The sequence below is a fragment of the Tiliqua scincoides genome, chromosome 4 (genome assembly GCF_035046505.1).
Source record: "Tiliqua scincoides isolate rTilSci1 chromosome 4, rTilSci1.hap2, whole genome shotgun sequence".
NCBI lineage: Eukaryota > Metazoa > Chordata > Lepidosauria > Squamata > Scincidae > Tiliqua > Tiliqua scincoides.
This window is the reverse complement of record NC_089824.1, coordinates 167,893,714-167,919,006: the sequence shown is the minus strand read 5'-3', so window position 1 is coordinate 167,919,006 and position 25,293 is coordinate 167,893,714. Positions and strand designations below refer to the sequence as shown.

At 45.6% G+C, this 25,293-nt stretch overlaps 1 protein-coding gene across 1 annotated transcript; it reads left to right on the top strand.

Moving 5' to 3' along the window:
• The first annotated feature begins 272 nt into the window (after positions 1–272).
• ATXN7L2 (ataxin 7 like 2) lies at positions 273–24,863 on the top strand. Its single transcript, XM_066625550.1, has 11 exons — positions 273–414; positions 4,832–4,900; positions 7,899–8,003; positions 10,266–10,470; positions 11,699–11,985; positions 13,063–13,145; positions 14,373–14,617; positions 15,216–15,408; positions 16,237–16,358; positions 19,606–20,476; positions 24,779–24,863. Exons 1-11 carry the CDS (start codon positions 273–275, stop codon positions 24,791–24,793), a joined length of 2,337 nt encoding a protein of 778 aa, XP_066481647.1. The 3' UTR covers positions 24,794–24,863.
• Positions 24,864–25,293: the final 430 nt, after the last annotated feature.

Below are 25,293 nucleotides of genomic sequence, written 5' to 3'. Positions count from 1 at the left end.
CCATCTCTTTATGCACATCTGTGGTGTGGCCCCCTTTGGGACAGCGACAGTCTGAGCCGCCTTTCCTCCCCCAAGAGGCCTGGGACCTGGCAACGTGCAGAGAAGGGCAGCCAAGGCGACCCAGAGGAGAGGGGCGGGGACCACTCTGGCGCCGTGCGCACCACGGAGCATCCGCCGCTCCGGAGAACTATATCTCCCATGGTGCACGGGGCCCGGCGCGCCTGCGTAGAAGGCCGCCGCCAGCGGGGAGGGCTGCGCGTGCTCGTGTGGTGATGGCGGTGCGTGGACGCGCGGCGGCGATAGCGGCAGCAGCAATGGCTGCTGTGGAGCGGCGGCTGCCGAACCTCGATGACTTCGCCGGGCAGAGCTGGAGTGCCTGGGTGGAGAGGGCCGGGCCGCCCGCAGCCGAGACAGGTGAGCGCGCCTGCCCCGCTCGACGGCAGCCGGAGCCGGCGGGGGGAGCGAGGGACGCTCCGTCCCGCTTCTGCTGCCGCCGCCGCGCCGCCGCCGCCGCCGAGCTCCCTCCCTCGCCCGCCCGCCCCAAACAAAGGAGCCGCCGGGTCCTAGCGCCGCCCTGCGCCTGGTGGACTCCGCTGCCATCCAGGCTCCCTCGCAGCCCCAGTGGGTCCCTCGTCCCGCGCCGGATCTTGCCACTGGCAGCACCCTGAACCCAGCCGGGGACCAGCGCGGTCCTGTGGCTCTCCTATGCTTGCGTCCCTTGTCACCTGAGCGTCACCTGTCAGCACAGCCTTGTCCTAGCCACAGTTTCCTGGGAGTAAGCCCCATTGACTGTAATGGGCCTTACTTCTGAGTAGTTATGCATAGGATTGGGCTTTGAGGCTGCAGTCCTATCCACACTTTCCTGGGAGTAAGTCCCATTGACTCTAATGGGACTTATTTCTGAGTAGTTATGCATAGGATTGGGCTTTGAGGCTGCAGTCCTATCCACACTTTCCTGGGAGTAAGTCCCATTGATTATAATGAAACTTGCTTCTGAGTAGACGTGCATAGGCTTGGACTCACAGTCACAGGATTACCCTGCCTTTTGGTTTATTTATTTTTTATCAGGAGTCTACAATGTTCTCCTCAAATATATGCTACCTAAACGTTGTATGATTGATCTGACCCAACATCTGTGTCGTGACTTTATGGGATCCTTGAATTCATGTTGTCTACCTCCATTTCACCTGTCCTGAACCGTTCCCCTCTCTTTCTGATATTCACATAGTCACTTTTTCCCCATTTCCTCAAAATAAGGGGTCTCCAAACTTTTTGGCCAGAGGGCTGCATCAAATATCTGGCATGGTGTGGAGGGCCAGAAAATTTTTTTAAATATAAAACTTAAATAAATAAATTAGAGATGGAACTTAGATGAGTGAATAAATGAATGAATGGGCTCATTCATTCAACCTCTCTGGCCCTCAGAACATCCTGCAGACACGACCAGAGTTGTGTTCAGTTGAGTGGGCCAGAGGCTTTCAGGGGATAAAAGGCTTGCATGGGCTGCATCTGGCCCCCAGGCCGGGGTTTGGAGACCCCTGCTCTAAATAATGCATGTTGTGCTCCATCCTTTGAGATGCAACTGTGACACTTGTAGACCACTAGCCTTCCTGATCTTCTTGATTCCCTGGATGTCTGGCCCTTCTTGATGATCTTTGTCCAGATGATCCTTGGCCAACATTTCTTTTCACTCCCCTCCAAATTCCAGCATTTGCCCTTTGAACGCTAATCATCCCTACCTTCCAGTTGGCTTTGATCTTTAAATCCAGTCATAGTTTTTGAAACCAGTTTCTCTGGAAGGGTTTCCAGCAATCTACATTTTTCTGTGCTGCCCCTTCCCCCACCCATGCTTCTCAGCTGAATTTCTGCCTCTTCTTGAAGTTGTTCTGTTTCCATTAGGATCTTTGCCTAGGCCACTGAGGCTGCAATCCTATGCTCACTTTCCTGAGAGTAGGCCCCATTGACTGCAGTGGGACCTACTTCTGAGTAAACATGCATAGGCTTGGGCTGTCAAACTGGTCCCCACTCATGCATCTGCTTTGTGTTCCTCACCTTCTTTCTTCTGTACCAACATGCAGCTGTTGACCTGGCCACTGAATTCTCCACTTGGGTGGGTTTCCCATTTTCTCCAACAATGCAGCATCTCATCATCACCTGCTTCCTGATTCAGCACCTCCATGCTCCTTCCTTGCTCTGATTGCCCTCTTTTTCTAATTTGCCTTGTGGGATGCATGCATGTGTGTTTGTGTGAAGATGGTGGATGGAGCTATTGCTCCCTTGTGACTGCTGCCCTTAGAATCCCAGAAATCAGTCTGGAGCACCTCCCTAGGAGGTGTCACTTTCTCAAGAGCAGCCTGACAGCAGACTCCAGAAGGGGTGGTGAGACTCAAGGAGCTGTCCCTGCTGATGCTTTTTATATTGTTGAGCTTCTCCCTTCCTCCTCCATTATCTTCCCTTTGCACTTGATATAGTTAGTGCTTCTTATGTTTCCTGATGTACTTATATCTCCAGCAGAGTTTGCATAATGACTCCTGTATTTTCAGAGGTTTAGAAGCAGATTGTAAATTTTCTTTTGCAAACAGCTTCCTATGGCAGCCTAAATGGGTTGCTTTATTTATTGTTTGCTTATAGATATGGAAATGCTAAGGATATCAGAGATGGGGAAGCTCACTTAGTTTCTGTCTTTCCCCAACCCCTCCCGACAGGTTGCAATGTGGGATTTTTTTTCTTTTTTAATTCTGTTAGGGTTTTGAAAAATTAATGCTCTCATTATTGGTCTCAGTGTGAAAACTGTAAAAAAATAAACTGGTTTTCTGCTGCGTTTTGATGCTGAAACAACTGATGTATTGTAAGTAACAGGTACATCCTGCCTTTGTGAGGGCATCATGTGATGTGATATCTATTTGATACAAGGCAGTATTGTGTCATTGTTTAAAACAGGGAAGTTAGGACTTCAGAGATCAGCTTGGCTACTCATTCACAGTTAATGTGGAGGCAACTATCCCTTCATACCTTATATGTTCCCCTTCTGTAGCATCTGACCTGCACTGCAAGGAGCTTGTGGGCATTTCATGAATGTCTGTGTGGTGCCAGGAGATGCCCAGATGGGAAGATAATGTGCTCTAGCTCTCAAACTGATGTGTTTGATTTCTTATGTACATGTTAGGATTGAGTTACAGGCCACATTATTCTAGACATTTGCTTGCACACCTAGCATAATAAGGAAAGGGTTCCTGCTGTAATGAAAAGCTTATAAATATTAACATATTTCCAGGGCATGCTGTTCTGGTTTAGATTATGACATTGGCAATAATTTGGCATCAGCATAGGTTTGATTTCAGGAGCTGAAATCCAGTGGCCTCTTTAATCAGCATGTGGGAATTCTATTTTAAAGTCCATCTTGGGGCATCTGTTTGAGAATCTTTGTGTTCTCGGTGTGCGGACCAGAGAAGCTTGAGCAAAAGGTGGATGGAGCAGAAACTACTGTCTTATTGCCTGCTATGCAATGTTCTTTTGTGCGTGCTTATACAGATATGCACACACAGAATTCTCTCAGACCTTGGCTATTTGAGTACAACCTTTTTGAAATGAAAAGAGGAGTTTTTGGTTTCTCCCAACAGGATTTGAGCCAGCCACATTTCTACTGTGTGGCCAGGCTGTTATAATTTGCAAGGCAGTCCGTGGATGGTGCTGCATGCCTGTCATTGTCTTCCAAACACCTCTTGATTGATACAGATTGGCAGACCATTCTGCAGAAGCAGCAGGCAGTGGAGCTTGAGATTCAGCAAGTCCACTTCTGTGTATTTGCAGGAGCTCTGAAGCATCTGCCATATTAGAAGAGGTGATTCTTAGGCGTCCTCTTTCGCTTGGCAACTTCTAAGAACTGCCATTCTGTGCTATAGAAATGATTGCTTTTAATCTACTTCTTGCTTGTCTATGAGCCTGCTGGGTGACCTTGGATCAGTCATTTTCACTGGGCCTAACCTACTTCACAGGGTGGTTGTGGGGGAGGCTTCCCCCATGCATCTCCTCAAGCTCCTTTGGAGGAAGGGCAGAATTTAGTAGTAGTTGTAATTAGTTTTAATTAAGAGGTCAGTTTCACAGATTCCACATGTGTTTTAGGGGTTCCAAGGGAAAAAACAGAACCTGATTCTACAGATTTCCTTGGCTCTTTCTCTTGTGGTTCCCAAACTTTTTGATTGGTGGCTCCCTCTACCTACCAGGCCATTGGCTATGGCTCCCCATTAGGGTTACAGTCCTATGCATTGTAATAGGGTGGTGGGTTTTTCACGAGGATTCTGTGGCTCTCCTGGTTGGTTTCCATGGCTCCCCAGGGAGCCACAGCTCACAGTTTGGGAACCACTGGTTTATGGATGATTCTTTGGAGTTCTGGATAATGGCCATATGGTATAATGGTATACTGGACATAGCTCTGCCATTGCCCATTTGGGGAATGTGTGCATTTGCTAACAGGTTAGATGCCACTTATCTCTCTTTTTAATAATATTTAAATGTATTAAAGTTGCAGTCTTAAACACACTTCCTAAGGAGTAAGGCTGCACTTGTGTACTGCCTATGTACACTTTCCTGAGAGTAAGCCCCATTGAGCACAATAGGATTTGTTTCTAAGTAGACATGTATAGGATCGTGCCCTAAGTCTCATTACACTCAGTAGAAATTATGTCTAAGTAAAGTACATCCAAGATCCTTGCTTAGGATCATGCTATAAGGGGGAAAACTAATCAGTATATCTGAACATCTTGAGTTCTCAGCAGCTTTGGTGGTTGATGGGTCATTAGTGTTGCTGATGAGAACCATTTTTATCTATTAGGATCTGAGCTAGAAGAGAACAATAAGAATGGGAGCAAGAAGCTGGATGCAATGACTCTCATTAAAGAAGGTAAGAACTTGGACTGAGCTTTTACCAAAGGCAACGCTTTGATTTCAGTGGAGATTTAAGTTGTTTTGAATTGACTGCTCTGCATTTGTGAGTGCTCTGCAGAAGAGGAAGCACAGGGGCAGCTGTCACAGTCACCTACCCCAAATGGCATTCAGTGGATTATTGCTCAAGCAGGTGACTTTTAGGTGAGACCATACAGACTTTTCATTTCCACTGAAGACGTGAGATCTTCTCCCTTCACCAGTGCAACAGTGAGCTGGCCGTAGTGATGCTGAGCTGAGTGATTGTCATCAAGCAATTTACTGGATTATGATGCCCAGTTATGCTTTCCCCACGCTGTGAGATTAGCCTAGAATTGGGCTGTCTGGAACAAATACTAGGATAATGTTGTCATGGGTCCTCTTCTTTAATACACAGTGGCTTGTAGTCAGGGTAGGTGTCACCCTTCTAATTGGTGCATTCCTGCATCTCAGCGGATATGGAAGTTTTGACAGTTTTAGAAGAACTAGAACGTAGTCTGGCTAATCCTTACCCAGGAGGAGGCTTTGCAGTACAATTCAAGAAGGCTTCCACAATGCCTTAGGAAGTCAGTATGTTGTCAAGCTCAGCTTTGACTCTATCTTTAATGACAAATGGGCTTGGAAGCTCTGCTCTGAATCCAAAACATGGTCCTCTATAGTCATTCCACAAATCAGACATTTAGTTAAGAGGATCTAACAAATCAATTTGAGGTAGCTAAGAGCTGTGCAAACTGCATGTCCCAAGTTTCATTTACTTTAAACAGTCTCCTGTTACTGATGAACCACCTCAATCAGCCCAAATTTTATTTTCCCACAACCTCTGATATATGTAATCCGGACTCCAGTGGATCTTGAGCCAGGAGACCATGTTCAGTGCAAGTCAGACTTAAAGAACAAGAGCTACTGTGTTTTCCCGAAAATAAGACCTACCCCAAAAATAAGACCGAGTGTGTTTTTTGAGAATTGCTGAAATATAAGACCTACCCTGAAAATAAGACCTAGTTGTGATCCGGGACGGGGCGGAAGAGATCCTTGGGCTGGGGCGGGTGGACAACGTGACCAGGAACACTGCACTCCCGCGCACACCACCTAGAAAGCGCCTGCTGTGCTGCCTTGGGCAGAGGACACTGAGGAGGAGCTGAGGCGGGAAGCAGCAAACAAGGCAACCCTGTCTTCCAGGCTCTGAGGCTCTCCACACTTTGCAGGGAGTAAGTCCCATTAACTATAAAGGGACTGACTTCTGAGTAGGCAGGCAGGCAAGCATCCTCCAGGGCACTGAGGGGACACCCTCTCCACAGCTTCCAGGGAGTAAGTCCCATTAACACGGTAGTGTTTCCCTGAAAATAAGACCTACCTCGAAAATAAGACCTAGTGAGTTTTTTTTGAGCCAAAAAAAAATATAAAACAGTGTCCTATTTTCGGGGAAACACAGTATATGCTGCAGGGAAGGGTGAGATATTGTTGCTGTCCATTGTGTACTGGAGGAATTCTTATCTAATGATTAGTCAGCTCCTTGCCACACAGGCAAAATGTGTTGATTAAATGATCAAAAATAAACATGAGTGCAACTCCAAGATGAAAATGTGAAAGGATAACGTTGTACTTGCTCTCCCTGCTCCAGTCTCTCTCAGGGTTAATGGTTAGGGATATAGGCCCTGGGTTACCATCTGGTCGCAACTGAATCAAGGCATCCAAAGATCTCCCTCTTCTATTTCCTGTCCCATTCTTGGTGGGACTCGAGAATGCAGATGGGAGTTCTGCTTGTGCTGGAAGGTATGAAGTGTTGGGTTCTGCAAGCATATGATGAATTGGAGTCTTTTGTGGATGCCTTGAAGGTAGTGTGGATTTTTCCTAAGTCAAGTCAGTCATTCTCAACTCTTCATGTGGCTCCTCTCCCATCTGCTTCGTTAGCAGAAGATTTGGAAATGTGATCTGCTGCCTGCTCTTCTCACTAATTTGCAGCTCGCAGGGCAGAGCTTTCCAATGAGCTTCTGCTGTGCTGTTGTCCTACTTCTTCATTCCCTCCTGATCAGCCAGACCCTCTGACAGTCTGCAGTTAGTGGAGCCTTGTCCCTCCTTTCTCTTCAGCAGTTCTCCTCTTGTGCCCTGCTGCCTCGGCCTTTTAATCACTTCCCATAATGTCTTGTTCCCCCCCTCTTTTTTGCCGTCCCAGCTGTGCTAGGATGTGGGACTGCCTGCTGCCAAAGTTAGGCAGCTTAAGACAGAGGGTGACTGTGCCATCACCAAAGGACAACCCATTGTTTGGTACCTTTTTGTTTGTTTTAGTGACAGTTCATGTCTTGACAGAAATGGTCTGTTTCTGAACTGGAGCTTTGGAGGTGGGGGGGGGGATGCAACATCATCCAGTAGCTCCTTTCTAAACCCGGGGGATATTTGTGAGGATGTCTTGACTTTCATAGCATGAAATGTTATGTTAGTCTTTAAGGGTATCACTCAGTCTTGGGGTGTTGGATTGTCACTCCCATTCAGATCCAGCTACAGTCTAAGATCAGTAGCAGAGCACATGCTTTCTGTGTACTATATAGGTTTCCAATTCAAGGCCTAGCCTCTGGCTGAAGATCTTGGGTCGTCAGTCAGACAGTTGCAGCATGAACTCGGTGTAACCAACACTGTATATCAACTGCATAAATGAACAGCATTCTTTGCAACCACTCCCTTCCTGATTTTGGACCCCTGCAAGGCAGACTGTTTGGTGGTAATATTTCCAGCTTACGATTGGGAAAGCCAAGGCTAAATATGTGAAAGGGAGTCATCATATGTCTCCCTAGACATGTCCCCCTTTCTCAGTTCACTGTGCCATCCTCTGTCCTTTTAAGTTGTGCAGCCAGCATAGGCTAGAGTTCTCATGGGTCCTAATAAATGAGTGTGGCTGAAATGTTTCTTAGCTGGAGGCACTTGCCAAGCTGCACAAGACTTCCAGCTTCTGCTCTTATTACTCGCATCTCTTGTCCTTTCAGACATGTCTATCTTTGGTCACTGTCCAGCTCATGATGAGTTCTACCTGGTGGTGTGTAACCACTGTGGCCAAGTGGTTAAACCTCAAGCCTTTCAGAAACACTGCGGTAAGCTAGACAGCCAACTTGCCAATTGAATTTTTGTGGCCTTTCGGGGCAAGCTGTGATGAGGACTGCTTGCCACTGCCTCAGGCACCGGCCAGCGGGTGGTGCCTACATGAGAGGCCCAGGTTTGTTGTGTTTCATCCTGAAATTCAGGGGAAGGGTTTCAAAACTTGAATTGCTTCCCAGTGTGTGAGAAGGCTGCTGAGAGGCAGCAACCTGTGAGATAAAGAACATGAGCGTAATTTGCCAGGGCTGCATCTGATGCTACATGTTGCGATTGAAAGCAAGGAAGCAGCTGGAAAATGGCCAAAGCAGCCTGCCTGCAGTTTCTTCAGATGTTACCTCAGTGCAAACAGGAAACATGAGTGTGTGAATGAGTGCACTTAAAAGCCCTGCCCCTGCTATCATGCTCCTGAAGCCTTTCCATGGATAGTGTTTGTCTGCACAGGCAAATATTGTCCATGGAGAGGAATCCTTCCTGTGATTACAAACACTGAATTGGCAGTGAACTGGTGATTCTTCTTCCCATGAACAGCATTTGCCTGTGCACATGGAGAAGGCAGGAATGTGGGTCTTTTGGGAGTGTAACATGGGCAGGATTTGCTGGTGTACTTATGCTGCTACTCCATTTGGATCTTGTAGCCATGTCTGCATTTGGTCATTTCCCAGCAGGTTATCCACCTGCATTCTCGATATGCAACTAGGGAACTCTAATGTGGGAAGCATCCTTTAGCAACCATTTGTGAAGAACTTATCCCCATCCAAATGTTTTCTTATGGTCTGGTGCCCTTGGGAGGGATAGTAGTTGTTTTACCAAAGTGATGACATCAGAAGGGCTTGTTGATCAGAAATGAGAGAAGTGGAGGAGCTGTGTTGGCACAGCTTTAACAGCTTGCCCTGGGCTAGCCACTCTTTCCTCCAGGACAGTTACTTGCCAAACCAGCTGCTGAAGCCGCCTTCTGACACACAGGTGTGAACAGGTGAATAGGTTGACATAATTTGTGTCTCACCTATCTATAAGGTTGCCTTTGGGCTTTTATGAATTTTGCCTTTAACAGAAGATGGAGGCTGTGCACGCATGTAGCTGGTGGCAGCAGCGAAGAGCACACAGATTCCAACCGGACCTGACTGCTTCGGTGGGCCTTGTGCCCTTTTGACTAGCCATACGCATGTTGTGGCCATTCTGAGAAAAGATTGGGCATGAGAGGCAGAGAGTGACTACTCTGCTGTCTGTTAACTCCAGTCCAAGTTTTTGGGATAAGTCTCAGAGGACGCATTTTTGAGACCGTGCTGTGGACTAAAATAGTTCCAAATAATACAGCCTGCTTGCTTGCCCTTTAGGACTGTGACCTCTTAGGGGATCCAACAATGATAAAAACCAAAAGGGCATAAACATTACAATAAAAATCAGCATAAAGCTCCACATGCAGACCAAACAGCTGCTCAAGCAGAGCCCAGTTAAAAACCTTGTGGAAGAGGAAGGGTCTCTATTTGGGTAAATCCATTTGTTTAGACTGTCCCTGTGGACACGGTTTTATTCTGAACTTTGGCCAAGCTGGGCTTGCATGGAAAAGTGAGGAAGAAGTGTGTGTACGAACACTGTAAGCTGCTGAATCATTACACATGAAGTGCAGTGTGGGAGGGGGATCTAGAGTAAACTCCCAGATTCTTGATTAGATTAAGGGCACAATCCCAACCAACTTCCCAGCAAGGTAAGGGCAGGCAATGCAGCTTTGAGGTAAGGAAACAAACATTCCCTTACCTTGAGGATGCAGGATAGCTGCAGGATGCAGCACATGCCCCATTGGCACAGCTATGCCAGTGCTGGAAAGTTGATTGGGATTTGGGCCTAAAATGTGCAGATTTGTAAACTGACTCTTTTGTAAACTGATTTGATTTGGCTGGCAGAAATACAGGCTTGTTTTGGAGGAGGGTTGCAGAATGTTGTTGCGGTCATATTTTTTTGTCCCCGAACAGTTTTTTTCTGTTTTTTAACAATGTTTTGACCATGACTGGAGATTGAGGATTAGCACTGACAGGACACAGGCATGCAGAAACAGAATGACAAGTGCTGGACGCAGAACGGGAAGTACACTTAAAAGAGAAACACCACTTCCTGATTACTGGAGTGTTGCTGGAGCACCCCAGCTCTGTCCTCAATGATGTTTCCTGCTCTTGGCAGAATGATCGCTGTCGTACAGTTTTCTACACCGGTTAGCCTATGACAAGCGTTTGAGTGTAACAGCAACTTTTATTCCCACTTAGAGAGACGACATGGACCTCTCAGCAAACTCTATGCTCGGGTGCAGACCTCTTCAAATTTTCAAAAGTGCCATGCAGTCAATGGACGGTCCCTTGCAAGTGGCAGTCATGGGTCCAGCAAGTCATGGCGGGAGAAATCCCAGAGTTCCTTCAGTCAAGCCCAGCACCCACCTGAGAGGCCAGACAAAATGCCGAAGGACAACCTCTGGTAAGAAGGGTTGGTGGGCAACAGATCTCCTTGATCTTTCTAGGTTATAGGAACAGCTCAAACAATCCTTCTTGGACTGGAAAGAATCTTATTCCCCCACTCTTTTGGGGGAAGCATTCCAACTCTATGCTAACAGGAGTGGGGAGAATGGGACTGCCTTTCAGGACTGGAGTATAACCATGTATAATCCACCACTGCATAGGATGGGGTTGGAAATATTCATGCAGTTCTAGGGAATTGTGCGTATGTTGTATGTTACTCTCTGGTTTCTGTTCAGAAAAATAGTAGGTAAAATTACCTTCTGATTGCTACAAGTCTGTATTTTAAGCAGTGACTGAAAGTAATTTGTAAGAAGGTGTTGTTGTACAGTCTTAATTGGCATGGATGAATCTGAGTACCTGTAGATCCTGTAACTATGAGTTTCTTGGGCTGTTGTTTTTGGATTTTTTAACATTCGCATTTGATGTCTTTCATCATTTTTTTTGGAAAAAAAATATCTACACTGACTTTCCACTATAAAAACCTTCAAGGAAGATTATGACTTCAGTTAAAACCCACATAAATAACAAAGTAATTCATAATTTGAAACAATCCTAAACACAGGAATAGATAAGCAGTGCAATCTGCTCCTATTATTATGTATTTGGTTGGGTCTGTGAACTTTTTATGCGAGTCACTTTGGCTCTCAATACTGTAGAGTAGAACAAAATGTTATAATTTAAATAAATTAAAGTGGACTAATTTGGTTGAGTATCATGTAGTTAGGGGCCACTTTCATGACGAAAGCTTAGTTTAACTACTCCAAGAAATTACAGATCAGTTCTAATATGGCCACTTTTGCCTTCCACGTTTCTGTGATTCCTATTCTGCCACTTCTGGGAGCTGTACCTCTTTCTCTCTTTCCTTGTCTGTCATGCTGTTGCAGCTGTCTTTTGAGACCTTGGAGGGTATAATTGGTCCAATTTGAAACTATAACCCATTTTTTTCCCTAGCTGTGGACATAGCTACTGTGGGAGCAGGCAAATTATGCTCACCGAGCTGTCTAGGTCATTTCTGACTTGAAAACCAAACTGCAATGTTGGTTTCTGACCAGTGTTGTCCTCTGGGAATTTGAATTCAATAGAACCCATTACAGAGGAGAGGCAAGAGTATGACATTTGGTCAGGTGAGGTGGACGGTGGCAAAACCTTACAACATTTTTAATTTATGGCTCACTTCCCTCCCCCAGCTTGTTTGTGCCTGTTGTGAATCTAGAGAAGATCTCCAGCCTTCCAAAACCAGATGGAGATGAGATCAAGGGCCCACCAAAGCCTACTGATTTGGTCATCCCCAGACATTCTGCCAGCACAAAAGAGGTCCTGGGCAAGTCATCCTTACTGGCCACACCAAGAGACCCTCTGTTGCCAGCCAAGGCAGGTGGCAGCTCCGTCATTCCTGCAGATGGCTTGGGCAGAAAGCTAGAGAACTTGGGAGAGAAGGAGCCTGCTGCTGGGAAGTCTCTGAAGAAGATGCCAAGTGAGTTCTCATGTGATATAATTTACTCTATATTTTGTGGTGGCTGGAGGCAGTGTAGCATGTAGGCAATGTTAGGGGCTGGTTGCTAGCTTCTGATGCCATGACGATGAAGCTTGATTGTGTAGCATATCTGCACACAGCATAATCTCATTCCTCAGAAAAGAGAGTGTCCTAACCTGCACTGGTACAGCCAGGTTGCATGGCCTATGCCGTATACAGCACAGGTTAGGAGTCTGAAGGTCTATTTGGCATAAGGAGATACTTTCCCCTTAGCCAGGTAACACCCCCCCCCCAGCCTGCACTATGGGACTACTCAGATCACTGCCAGCTATTTAGTGAGCACAAATCCAGGAAGCCCATGTAATACCACAAGGCCTGCTCCATTGATTTTCCCCTCCTCCTGGGCCCAATCCACCCACCCGTCTCCAACCAGAAATGCCCCCTCCCTGCCACCCTTCTCCCACCCCTGTGCTGCTTGGTGGTGTACTTGCCTCCGCCAGTGGCCAACCCTGTGGAGGCAGCACAGGCTTCCCTGCTGTTACTGCCTAGTCACACGGTGTTGCAAACCTGCTTTACAGCATGTTTGCGCTACCCTTGGCTGGCAAAGCAGTGGAATTTGAGTGCACTGTGAATGAATTTGGAGAACCCATTGGTGCAGTCTGTGAGTGGGAGGGATCAGACTCACTCAACTGGGTTGGCAGAAATAGAATGTCTGACATCTCCTTTGCTCTTTCCCATCTAAAATATTTTCTTCTCAGCACAATGAACTCTATCGTAGCTGCAGTTCCAGCCAGAAGAACAGTGCTACCTAAATTTATAGTCTATAATGACAGAACTCTGTAAAGGATACTCTTAACACATAATTCAATGAGGAATTAATTACTTATTTACAAAATGAAATTGTTCAGATCAGTTGCATACATGCACTATTCTGACAGAAAAGGTTGGTGTTGCTAATAATGTAAAGGATTTTAGTGAAAGACAGCAAGAAAGCTGAGGTACTGGGAGGGATAGGGTGTCATCAGGCATAGGGGAACATGGCAAACATGTGTGCTGAATCTGGTATTGCTCTCACAGGGAAAGAATGTGACCTCAACAGGCAGTGTGGGGTGGTGAATCCTGAAACCAAGAAGATTTGCACACGGTTGCTGACCTGCAAGGTATGACAATGAATGTGGCCCTGCCTCCTGAAGAAATTGGAGAGGCGTGGTGTGGGGAAAAATGCAAGTGCAGTATGGTGAAAAGTCCTTGTCCACATTGACCTACACAGCCCTGGCAATAAAGTTGCCATTTAAAACAAGCAAAAAAAAAAAAAAAAAGGCCTGGCCCTGCTTCTCTGCCTTTAATTGCAGCACCTGGCTTGCAGAATTTGAAGAGGTGAGGTTTTGCCCACCGCTTACCTTCATGCCGGGAAATGCTTCACCTGCTCAACAGCTGTGAGTCTGGTTGGTGGTTAAAGGCTTAAGAACAGGGCCAGTTAAGAAGTCGCAGCCCTGCCTTGTAATGCTTCAAGCACCTCCCCAATAAAGTTCACAGAAGAACAAGTCTTTGCTGTAAATGGTGGACCTGAAATCTGAATAGGAATGGGGCATCAGCTTGCAAACTATTAAAGATATGAAGTTTCAAGTTGAGCTCTTTGAGGAGGTGGCTTGGAGGGCTCCGTGTAGGCAGTTTTATGTTTTGCAGGCAGCTATGCAGCCTGAATACCAGTGAAAAATGGGAATTGGGGGGTCTCTATTCCAGACATTCAAGATACTCTCATCATAGGCAACTGGGTATTGAAGGAAGATGGGCCACTTATTTATGGATACAGACCATAATGAAATGTTGGTAAGATCTGGAATGCAGAAACATCACAATCAAGACCAGACAAACACCAAGTATGAACTTCTCCCTGTTGACAATACTCTGCTTTCACAATATATCTTGGCTGCAACTATGGTAAATAAAGCAGCCTTTTTGATAACCTCTCTTTCCACAATTATACATTTTATTGTGGTTGAGGTAGTTTAAGACCCTGTTTAGTACTGAGATAAGTAGTTGTTTTCGCCTACAGTAATAGGACCTGTCCATCCAGCACCACCTGGAGAACCAGCCGCTTGAGAAATCCAGACATTCACTGGTTGGGGGTGGTACAGTCTTCTCATGAGGCTTTGCCATTTGAGTTTTCATGGGGGGAATTCCTCACTTGGAAACAGCTCCATGTAAAAAAATCACATTTACCATCAGATCGTCTCATTAAGAAGGCTTGAAAATGAGATTTCTGAGAGAGCATTGCCCTCCCCCCTCTGTCACATAGAGCAGGCTTTGTAAAATCTTGTGAAAAATGGCAGTAGAAGCATTTGTCAACCGGTGCATCTAATCAGTCCTTCCTGTCTGTGTCCCAGATCCATTCTGTGCATCAGCGCCGTGAGGTGCAGGGGCGTGCAAAGGACTTTGATGTCTTGGTGGCTGAGTTGAAGGCCAGTGCCAAGAAAGGAGAGTCTTCCAAGGATAAGAGCCCAGTGAGGAAGGAGGCTGCTTCTGAACGACTGTTGCAGGATCCCTCTTTGCTCTCACCGTCGTTGCTGGTCCTGCCCAACACTTCTCCCTGCCGAATAAAGCAGTCCTACTCTCACTGTGCACTTTCCAGGTACAGAAGCTGATTATCATCCCAGGTAAAGCATGGGGGGGAAGGTTGACCATGTGAAGTTGCCTGCATCTTTGAATTAAGGGAGCTCCATAACTCTGCTATCAAAGTGAGCAAGACCTGTAAGATGGGTGGTTCTTATTTGATAACTTTGGGTTTAATCCATAAATAATATATGGGGGGGGGGGGGTCAACCATGTTTTACTTCTTTTGTCTAAGCAGTGTGTATTAAAGCTATCTCACACCCCTCAAAGGCTGATTCAAGTCTGCAAGTAAACCTCTTGAGCGCCATCACCTGATTTTACAAAGTGCATACTGCTGGGGAACTTACAACATGTTCCCTCTGTTCTCCTTCACCCTTCTTTTCCTTACCATCTAGTGCCTGGTTAATAATCCTATAAGATTTTAGAGTTTGTTGTTTGATACCTTGTCACTTTTTGGTTGGTCCCCAAAAAGGCATTGTCCTGCTTTGGATTGTGGGTTTTTTCAATATAGTGTATATTTCCTAGTAGTGGAGCCAAAGACATTGCTACCGCAGATTCAGGAAATGGATTCCTTTGTAAGGCTACCCCCCCATTATTCTTCCCATTTTTTCTTTTAGGCTGAGGGTTTCCTCAGAAAGTGACCCTGAAGATCTACCAACCACCTCTAGTGAAGTTGACCATGGTCTCTACCCTTTCTCAGTGCCCAAGGGCACAGGCCGGGTTTCAAGTGAGGAGAGCGAGGATGAGGCAGGGGAAGATTCCCGTAAAATAGACTGCCATTATGCAACACGGTCGCCACGTCCCCAGGCGGTAAGTTCCTGACCAAAAGCAGCATTACTCTACATTCGTACTTCTTGGTGCCCTTGAGGGCAGATGTTTGCCCACATATTGCAAATAAATACTGCAGGGGGAATGGAATGCCAGACCCTTGAATGTATGAAGTTGCAGTCACTTGCAATCCTGGCCCCTGTGCCGCCTGGGGCCAGGACTGCAAAATGCGACTGTCCCATGTGGCCCATCCCTACCAGTTATGTTTTGAGACCAAAAAATGTCACTTCTGGTTTTCACTGAAAGCTGGAAGTGATTTTTTTTTTGCCTTATGTTGACTGGAAAGGCTGCCTGCAGCCTTCCCAGTCCTCAGAAATTCTTCTGTGGCCCAGTAAATGTCCTTCTAAGGACCTGTCAAGGAAAAAAAAAACAGGGGAAGGGTTGCGGTGGCACCCCTGCCAGGTGGCATCCTGGGGCATTTGCCCCCCTGACACCCCCCCAGTACCTCAGTGGCTGCTGTATACTGAGTCTGATTGTTCACCTATCCAACCACTCTGGCAGCAAGTGAGGCAGGTCTTTCCCAGTCTGACTACCTGAGAGCCATTTAATTGAAGATGCCATGTATTCCCTTGGGGCCATATGAGTGTAAAGCTTGTACTCTGCTACTGAATTATAGGCCCTCTCCCTGCCCTTTGTCCTCTGCTTTGATAACTTTTGTGGCTCAGAAGCTGGGGAGATAACCTGAGTCGAATGACAACTTCCTCAGTATTGGCAGCATCCCACCCCTCCCCCCTAAGGCTTCAGGGGCATACTGTTTGTATTGTTTTGTGTATCTCATCCTTTCTGCTTTCTGTCCTCCCCACTCAACAGTTCTGCACCTTTGGAAGCAGGTTGATGAGCCCCGGGTGTTATGTGTTCAGCCGACGGCTGGATCGGTTCTGCTCAGCACTAAGTTCCATGCTGGAGCGACATCTCAGCTCACACATGTGGAAGTAAGTCATCTTAGGGGAAAGCAGAGTCAATTCTGTGAGAAACTGAGTGAGGTTAATGCCATTAGACATAGTTGCTTGCATACAAGTGTGTAATACTGGAATCTTCCAGAGCATATCTGTGTGTATGAAGAAGTCTTTCCAAGACTACACTATTGTGCAGTCTCAGTTACATGTTGAAACCGATCATGATTTTATAGCACCTAGTCCTATTCTTGGCTGTAGCTTGCAGTTTGCCAAAGAGGGGAAGTGAACTCCAGAACATTAAGGGCTTATGCATATACAGGTTCAGTCTCGTTATTCGCAAGGATTTTGTTCCCAGAATCCACATGGATGGCAAAAATCGAATTAGAGCAAATCCATTTAAAAAACAATGTCCCTTTGCTCAGTGATTTAAAAACAGCGTTGCTGACCTTTGCGATGTAAGACAGAATCATTAGGCCGACAATCCATCAATCTCTCTCCAGGTGCTTAGAAAGGCTTCACTCCGAGCCAGCAACCCCTCCCTTCACCCAGAGCAAAGTGATTATCTTTCTTTCATGTGCTCAGAGGGAAGGGAGGGGGTCACTTGCCTTGAAGTGAAGCTGTTCTAAGCGCCTGGAGAAAGAATGACTGATGGATTGTCTGCCGGCTGCCCTCTCTCGCATTAACGAGGTTATTGTTAAATGACTTTTCCCCTTTAATTTAAAGGGCCCTTCTCATCACATTGAGATAAAACTGCAAGTAAAAAAATCCGTGGATAATTAGGTTATACCATTGGTTTCTGTCCCAAAAGGCAATGGCTGCTTTTTATTAGGATTGTGCCTAAAATTGGCAAAGTAGCCATTTCAGCCCAAAAGGGAGAAGCTTGAAATGTTTCCTGAAGAAGCCCAAATGACATCCTTTTCATGTCTCTTTGTCTCAGTGTGATCCCAGCCCATCAGGAATCATGTCACAATGATGATATTAAGGCTCCCTGAAAGCCAATCCGATTTGGTTATCTGACATCTTACAAAGCTGGTTCAGAAAGAAGGCAATGTCCTTCTTCTGAAATAGCATAAGGGGGATGGTGTCTACATTGCAAACACTATTGTCTCGTTTTCAGTCTGTCCCAAATGAGAGTGCTAGGTGTGAGAATGTTTACTAAATGCACATGCCTTCACTCAGCCCTACTTTTGCTCTCAGAAGCTGCATGCCTGCCTTTAACCAGTGGTGGGTGACATGAGAGACTGGGTGTGTGGGGGAGGAATCAACCAGTAACATTATTTAGGCTGCAATACACACTTACCTGGGGGTAAGTCCCATTGAACTCAGTGGGACTTACTTCTGAGTAGACATGCCTAGGCTTGTGCTCACAGTGAAACTGTCAAAGTGGAAACAGATGGTAACCATCCTGGGAGAAATGCCACAAAGACATCATGTGAGCACGTCTAGGAGAATTTCTCTTTTTTTTTTTCCTGAGGACTAGTTTGGAGTTTTACCATGAGGGTAGACATGCAATGAACATTATTAAGACTGCAAGCCTCTGCTCGCTTTCCTGAAAGTAAACTGCATTGAATTCAGGTGGGATGTGAGTAAGCAAGTTGAGGATGGCACTGTAAACTTATTAATTTAGTTTTAACCCAGACAGTATTTTTTTAATAATAAAAACCAACGGTGTTCTTGTTATTTGATGACAGAGCTAAATATAATTAAGTTGCTGTTATGGAACAGCCTGACACATCACTACTGAAACTTGGGGCTCCTTTTTTTGTAGTGATACACCATGGTATGCCTCCATTTGACTCCTCCCCCAAAATTTGCTGTATGAGCACTTCTGTGTACGGCAGGAAGGTACTCTGCCCCAAATAAGCTTTTTAAAGTTTTTGTATAAAAACAAAACTCCATATCACCTCTCCTTGCCTTTTTGGTGCCTTCCTTTCCTTTAGTCACATCAAGTACAGTGTGCACAGAGCCCCCCCCCCCCAAGCTTCATGCTCTTCTGTTTGCAATGAACCAGAGATGCTGGATTCCAATTCATTTCAAAGAAAAGCAGCATGGAGCATGCCACCATCTTTGTAAGTAAAGGGAAGGGAGGATGGTAGTATGCTCACACCCGATTAGTGGGCATGTGTGTACAAAGAGGTGGCATGTGGTGGGGGGATTCAGGCAGTGCAGGGTCAGTGAGTGCATTTGTGATGATGAGTGGAATGTGTGGAACTGGGAAGGGAATTGTGTGTTTCTTCACCAGTGGTGACAGTTCATCATTCCCTCAACTGCATTCCACACGGGACTCACTAGAGCGATGGAAGTGATAAAATTGATGTATTTTTATGCAAGGAGAAGATTCAATGTCTCTTCAACAGAAGTGGTATTTTCAGAAGAAACATCTGGATACTTTACAAGTGAGGAACAACTGCACATTTTATTATGCAGGGGGGAAAAATCTGGCAAGGCTCCAGTCGCCAGATCTTGTGCATGTTTACTCACATGTAGGTCCTACTGAGTTCAGTGAGACTTCCCCCAAACTCATTGTGCAAAGGCCCGGAGCCCAAGTCAATACATTGCATATATGTATTGTAAGAATCTGCACAAATGCATATAAAATGTGTGTTGATATAGATTTGATATAGATACATTAACATTTACTAAGTGCTTGAATAGAAGCGAAGTATATTCTCATTCCCCAGCTTTGTTATCAGTCACTCCAAACCTTTTCATTGCCAACATTTTATTCCTCTAGTCAACCTTTTTTGCTCCTGCTGCTGGTAGGAATTTTCAGTCCCACTTTCTCCAGTAGGTGGCACTGGACTACAGAGTTTATTGGTGGACAGGCACACACATCTGAGTCAAGGGGAAAAGAACACCCCAGCCCTGGGTGAGATGTGATGTGGGGACTGGAATTCTGGCCTCTCTTTCAAACAGTTGTGGGGGAGGGAGGAGTGGCCATTTGAGCCCATGAGTTTTCCCCTCTTAGGCTAATAGCAGCTGGGGGGGGGGGGGAGGTGGTTATGTCAATTGCCAATTCCCTAATTGGTGGAGAGGGAGAGTTAGGCACTTTTCCCAAACCACAGCTCTGATCCAAATTGGCTTTTGATAAACTGCAGGAAGGAGGATGACTTTTGATCTGACCGTTAAGGGGCCAGGAGGATCCATATTATTTGGCAATTTGAAAAACCAAGGGGACCTGAATGGCATTGGGGCAGAAGAAATAAACACTGAGGGATTATTTTTCCACTTAAAGAGGTTGGATTCTGTCTTCCTTAATGTCTTTTTTTCTTGATCCAATCAGAAGGATCCCTCCAGCAGCTGATCAGCAGATGCTTCCCACACCATCACCTGTGCTTCTGGGTTTCTCCACATCTGGCACTTCCCAGAATTGCAATTCTTCTCTGGTTTGCAGCCTTCCTCATAGCATCCCTGGCAGGATCTCAGTGTCATCTGCAACTTCAGCAACAGTGGCATCCAAGGACAACCGTAGTCACCACAGTATGAACTATGCAGTGGGCTCACCCCATGCTGCAGCCACCTGCAGCCAGGCAGACTGCATGGGTGGGAGCCAGTCCATCACTTCCCCGCTCCCAGCCAACACACCATCGCCATCATTCAGCAAGTTGCCTTTGACCAAGGCCAGCAAGTCCTCCAAAGCCAAGGAGCTGGCTGGTGGCATGGAGCCAGAAGCGTTGGCCCGGAAGCGCAAGCAGTCTCCTAGTGCCCCTGCTAGCCCACCATACAAACAGACCTGTTTCCTGGATCTGAGTAAGAGCAAGGCAGCTGGCTGCCAAGTCTCCCATGCCTCTGCTAAGGCCAAGCCATCCATGATCTCTTCCTCTGCTCTCTCCCTCAATGGAACAGTTTCTGCAGGTGCCAGAATCAAGAGGGTCAGCCATCTGGACTGCAGAGCTTCCAGCCTCGCAGTCAAAGCCTCGCAGCTGGAGAACCAGGGCTCCTCATTGAATGGGCCCAAAGCATTGCAGGCCAACTGCATCTCTGATGAGGATGCCAAGAGACGCAAGAACACAGCCACCTATTGTAGGCCAGTGAAGGCCAAGCACTCCCCCTCTCCCTTGCCTTCCCCTTCCTCGTCTGACTTAGGTGGTTCTGTCAGAAGGAAGAAGCCAGTTGTCTCCTTAGGCTTTGAGGAGAAACAGAACACGATGAAGGTAAGTTGTCACCCTGTACATATGGAATGTGTTGACTAACCGTTTTCTTCTCCTTCAGCACAAGACTGAGTTCTTCATAATAGCCACTCTGGGCACTCCACATTGTGAGAGGAAAGGCGAGGACATTTAAATTCCTTTAAATAGATAATCACAACCTTCTGTAATGCTTTGTATATTACCAAAAAAAAAAGCCAAGACATTTTCAGTTAAAATGTTGTATATCTACAGATGCACACTCATCACTTCACCTCCGTTGTACTCTCACAGCTCAATCCTATACAGCACAGGAGCAGCAGCTTCAAACAGCTACTGCTGCATCCTGTACTGGAATTGAGCAGGCTGGAGGTCTGCTGAGGGGCAGGGTAAAGCCCCAGCCTGCTCAGTTGGGCTTCTTGAGTTTGCACCGGCTGTTTTGCTGGCGCAGATGCGAGAAGTCCCATGTCGGACTTCTGAGCCCAACGTGGGGGATAGGAGGAAGTGCCTGCTGGTCCCACCCCCTCCTGGGCCTCACCCTCCACCCAGGAACACCTTCCCCATGCCTTTGTGCCGCTTACCTGCACTCCACCAGCAGCTGGGGCTCCTGCTGCAGCATTGACAGGGCAGTGCAGGCCTCCCTGCTGGAGCTATTTACGCCCTGGGTGGCCGCTGGGGCCACAGAATGAGCGCTAAGGCAGCAGTGGATCAGGCTGCCCATTTCCTCATACAAACTATATTCAGGAGACAACATTTAACAATGTATTGGAGAATAAATGTTCAGCTGTGGTGTTTTTCTTTCACATGTGCTTGCTTTCACAACATATTTGCCTACTAGTGCTATGAAAACAGTAACTCCAGGGAGATGTCATCCTTAATTGTCACTGGTCACCATATCTAAAGTAGCATACTTTTTGTTACAGTGGCAAACTCCCATTCAGTAGACTAGATTAATCAAGTAAGCCTTGAATTAATTTATTGGGGGCCAATTTTCATCTGTGGCTCTGAAAAATAAAAGGCATACTTTTATGTTTTCTGAGGTGGGTTTTTTTTTTAAACTATATTTTTATTAAAAACAGAAAAAATAAAAAAAATTTGCATACAATTTTTAAAAAGGAACAGCACACATACATAACTATATAAGCGTGGTAGGGAAGAGATGGATGTATATTAATATGATTTGGCTCTGGTTCTGGTGTCATAACTGGGAATGGAAAAAGACAAAAACAGTCTCTCCTAGCAATGAGTGGTGGGTTTAGATTATTAAATTAGTATTTATTATTACAAAAGTTATTAAATTCTCTTCTGCTCCATACCGAAGATTTCTACACAGTATCATGTGTTTCTTTCATTAACAAGCCATTTCTGCCCAACATTTCATATATGTAACAGGAATCAAACATGTACACCTGCGGGCTGGGCAGAAATGGGTTAAAAATGCACTTACTGGTATATTAAGATTTTGGCAATCTAGTTAAAATACATTTGCAATTATTTCGAAGTCAGATTATCAGTCAAAAATTCTTTTTTCTGTAGACAGCCCCACTTTTTATCAAAACCTTAGGAATGGGGTGACTAAGGTATTACGCAGTGAAAATTACAGGATAAGCAGGATGCCTTTATTGAGCTAATATTTAAAACAATGGAAGCATGTTGCAAACTGCACAGAACACTTCTTTATCCTTGCATGTTGAGAGAAAAAAATATATGTCAGCATTGTCACCTTCCTTTTTGTTTTGCTCCTTTAGCTTTGAACAATCAACCAGTGCCAGTCTCACTATCCTTTTTTACCTTAGCAAAGTTGGGAAAAATCTTCACCTGTAGAGTATTTTCTTATTAAAAAGGGCTCTTCTAGGTGGGTGGGAGGTAAAGGAGGAGTGACAATTCTGGCTAAGTGCTCTTTAAGACCAAAGAGCAGAAAAGTTTTTAAGTACAGGCTGCTATGAGGTAGGCAGACTTTGCTCAGAAAGAGCAGTTTTCACAAATCAGCCTCAATAAAGCAGTGGGCGACAAAGCTGTACACAGTTAGATCACAAACAAACCCTGGCATGATGATAGAATATATTTCTTTCTCCAATATCAGTCAGGTGTCTCAAGACCCTTCTGCAAACAGGTAAGACCAGGTTTCAGTAGTTTGTAGGCAGAGCTTAGGTACACAGACCTGGATAAAAGCTTGTCAACAGCAGTGTGTGATATTTTATACTTTAGGGAGGCTCTATTGTATTTTGTGCTCTAATAGTTGTTAGTGGGAGTGGTGTGTATTTAATGTGCTGATTATGAAATGTTTATAAGCTAGCATTGCAATATAAAGTGGTCATTGCTGTGTGGAAGAGGGAGCTGCCTCCTGTTGAGAGATGCTCTTATAACCTAACTGGTTTATACCTATGTAACTTAGTGGTTCCCAAACTGGGTTGCAATCCACCAGTGAGTCGCAAACCAATTTTTGGTGGATTGCAGATGGTGCCATCTATGGCACTGCTGGGGCACTACCCAACTGCTCTGGCCAACAAAGTGGGTTGTGGAGCTAAAAAGAAAGTTGGAGTCAGCACCTCCTGTGGTGCTGCAAGGCATTCTGGGGTGCTACCCAATCCAATGCAGCAGATGAAGTGGGTGCTAAAAAGATTGGGAAACACTGTACTAGCTACCAATCATTGCTTCAGTGCTATTTTGATTACTTTTTCTCTTTTGAGATGAGATTCAGTAAGTAACGTTTTATTTCAAAATGTTTCCATCCTGTTGCTTGCCTATTAGGGTAACCCACAGGGCAGTGGTTCTCAGACTCTCAGGGAGTTTGAGAGCCAAGATAAGTTGTTGCGAGAGCAGGGGGGAAAGCAGCAAAAGGATCCCTAGGATCATGCTGCTGCCACGGACAAGGGGGGGGAGGGGTTTTTTCTTCCTACCTATAGCCAGTTCCAGCCTCCCGGGGAGTCCGGAAAGCCAGCACAACCCTTTGCAACACTCCCCAAGTCTCCAGACTTCTGTAAAAAGTTTTTTAAAAAAACAACCCTCTTCCTGTTTTCATCACAAAAACACAAGAAGGTAAAACCAAATACTCACAAGGAGAAACAACAATCAAAATACAGGAAAACTACCACTATTTTAAAAAAGCAGCCAAATACAAAACCAAACATGACAACTGAAGAGTCCTGGCAAAATAAGCCTACCACTGCTGCTGATCATCACCCCCCATCTATACCCTGCACAGAAAAGTCAGCTTTTATGTCCTCTGGAGGAGTGTAGGGAGCCCACTGGACTCCAAGGACACACATGGTAATACTAAGTATTTTTGGGAAGCTCACAATTGGGGCATGAAGAAGATAGTGTCCCTTGTTCTTTGTCCATAATATCTGGTCATTAGTTTAATAGTGTCTCTGAACAAGGAAGGTTCATTTAGCTCTCTCGCCTAGTAGCTGCTAAAAGACCCATCTTCCTTGACTTTAGGGGAAGGCCATCTTTGATTCAGTTCCAGGCATTTCCAGGTTGGGGAGTTTCAGCTGTGAATCCTTACTTTGGATGGATAATAACATTGGAGGAGTTCAGAAGTTGTCAAATCAGGACAACTTGTCCTTTCTACAAAAATGAAGCTAATTTCAAGTTTCTTACTGACTTTGGATCCATGGGTTACTTTCTCTTAGCACTGCGGTAACATTTGAATGTTGGATTTGCTTGTTGCCTTCCTCCTGGCTCAGCAATGGTCGAGTAGAAAAGACTTAGGACTACCACTCACACGGTTCTAGCTTTCAAGTCTTACTTGTATGAAGATAGCTCATGTGCCACACCTGTAACTTAGGGAGGGACTCTGCTGTAAATCACTCTGTGCCTCTAAGGCAGGAATGGGGAAACTCAACTTTAGGAATCCTGGACCTTTAACAATTGTGCAGGAAAGAGAATTTCAGCAGGTACAGCCTGTCATTTGTAAGATGACAAGCTGCACCTCCTGAAATTCCCTCTTCTATACAAGTGTTAAAGGTCCAGGATCCCTAAAGTTGAAAGTTTGCCCACCTCTGCTCTAAGGAAGAACAACTAGGATGGTATCATGTTCATTTAATATTATGCAAAGTGGGGGTATACTTTTCAGGTAGAAATGTGGCAGGTCTAACTTTCAGATCCTTGCTTACATGGTGCCAAAGTCCATTATGGGTGATTAAAAGGCTCCAATGTCATCATTCTTCTCCTCCTCCTTCCTAAGGTGCAAACAGGGCTTTTGTCATTTGAAATAGGTGCTGGCTGAAGCTCTGGCTGGCACAGACACTTCTCAGTGAATGGGGCTGGTGATACATAAACTGTCACCCTCTTCATTGACACCTTGTTCTCTCTTTCTCTCTGCAGTCGAAAGCGCATTAACAGCAAGTGCCTGCATTTTGCAGAAGGCGCCAACAGTCTGAGGACTACGGAGCACCTGGATTCAATTCAAAGCCTCCTGCTTTTTATAACTTCATAGTATTTTTTTAAAGAAAAAAAATCATCTAAAATACCTCAAGTCTCCTACTGTTCTTTTCCTGCCCTTTTTTTTTTTTTTTTTTTTTTAAGGGAGGGGTCCTCTGGGTGAGAAATGCATACAAGGAAAATGGATAGAGCCAAATGCATTCAGTCCACAGTTTGAGAATTTGGATGTGGGTGGAGTGACTAGAAGCAGCCTAGAGTGAAACTGGACAAGTGTTTTCTGCATTTTGTTTGTTCAGAAAAGGGATAGCTCATGTTGCATGACATGAACAAGGCAAAGCCAATATCTGCATCTGCTTGAGGCTGTCATTAAGACAGTTTTGCAAACCAGACTGAGAAAGGGTTGCCTACTCCCTCTTCCACTCACTTACCTGCGCTGCTTGTCCTCTGCCACCCTGCCA

Bases quoted from the DNA above. Each gene is read 5' to 3' on its own strand.
- ATXN7L2 (XM_066625550.1), top strand. From the start codon at position 273: ATGGCGGTGCGTGGACGCGCGGCGGCGATAGCGGCAGCAGCAATGGCT. The intron at 8,004-10,265 runs GTAAGCTAGACA...ATTCCCACTTAG, and splicing joins AGCCTTTCAGAAACACTGCG to AGAGACGACATGGACCTCTC. The intron at 13,146-14,372 runs GTATGACAATGA...TCTGTGTCCCAG, and splicing joins CACGGTTGCTGACCTGCAAG to ATCCATTCTGTGCATCAGCG.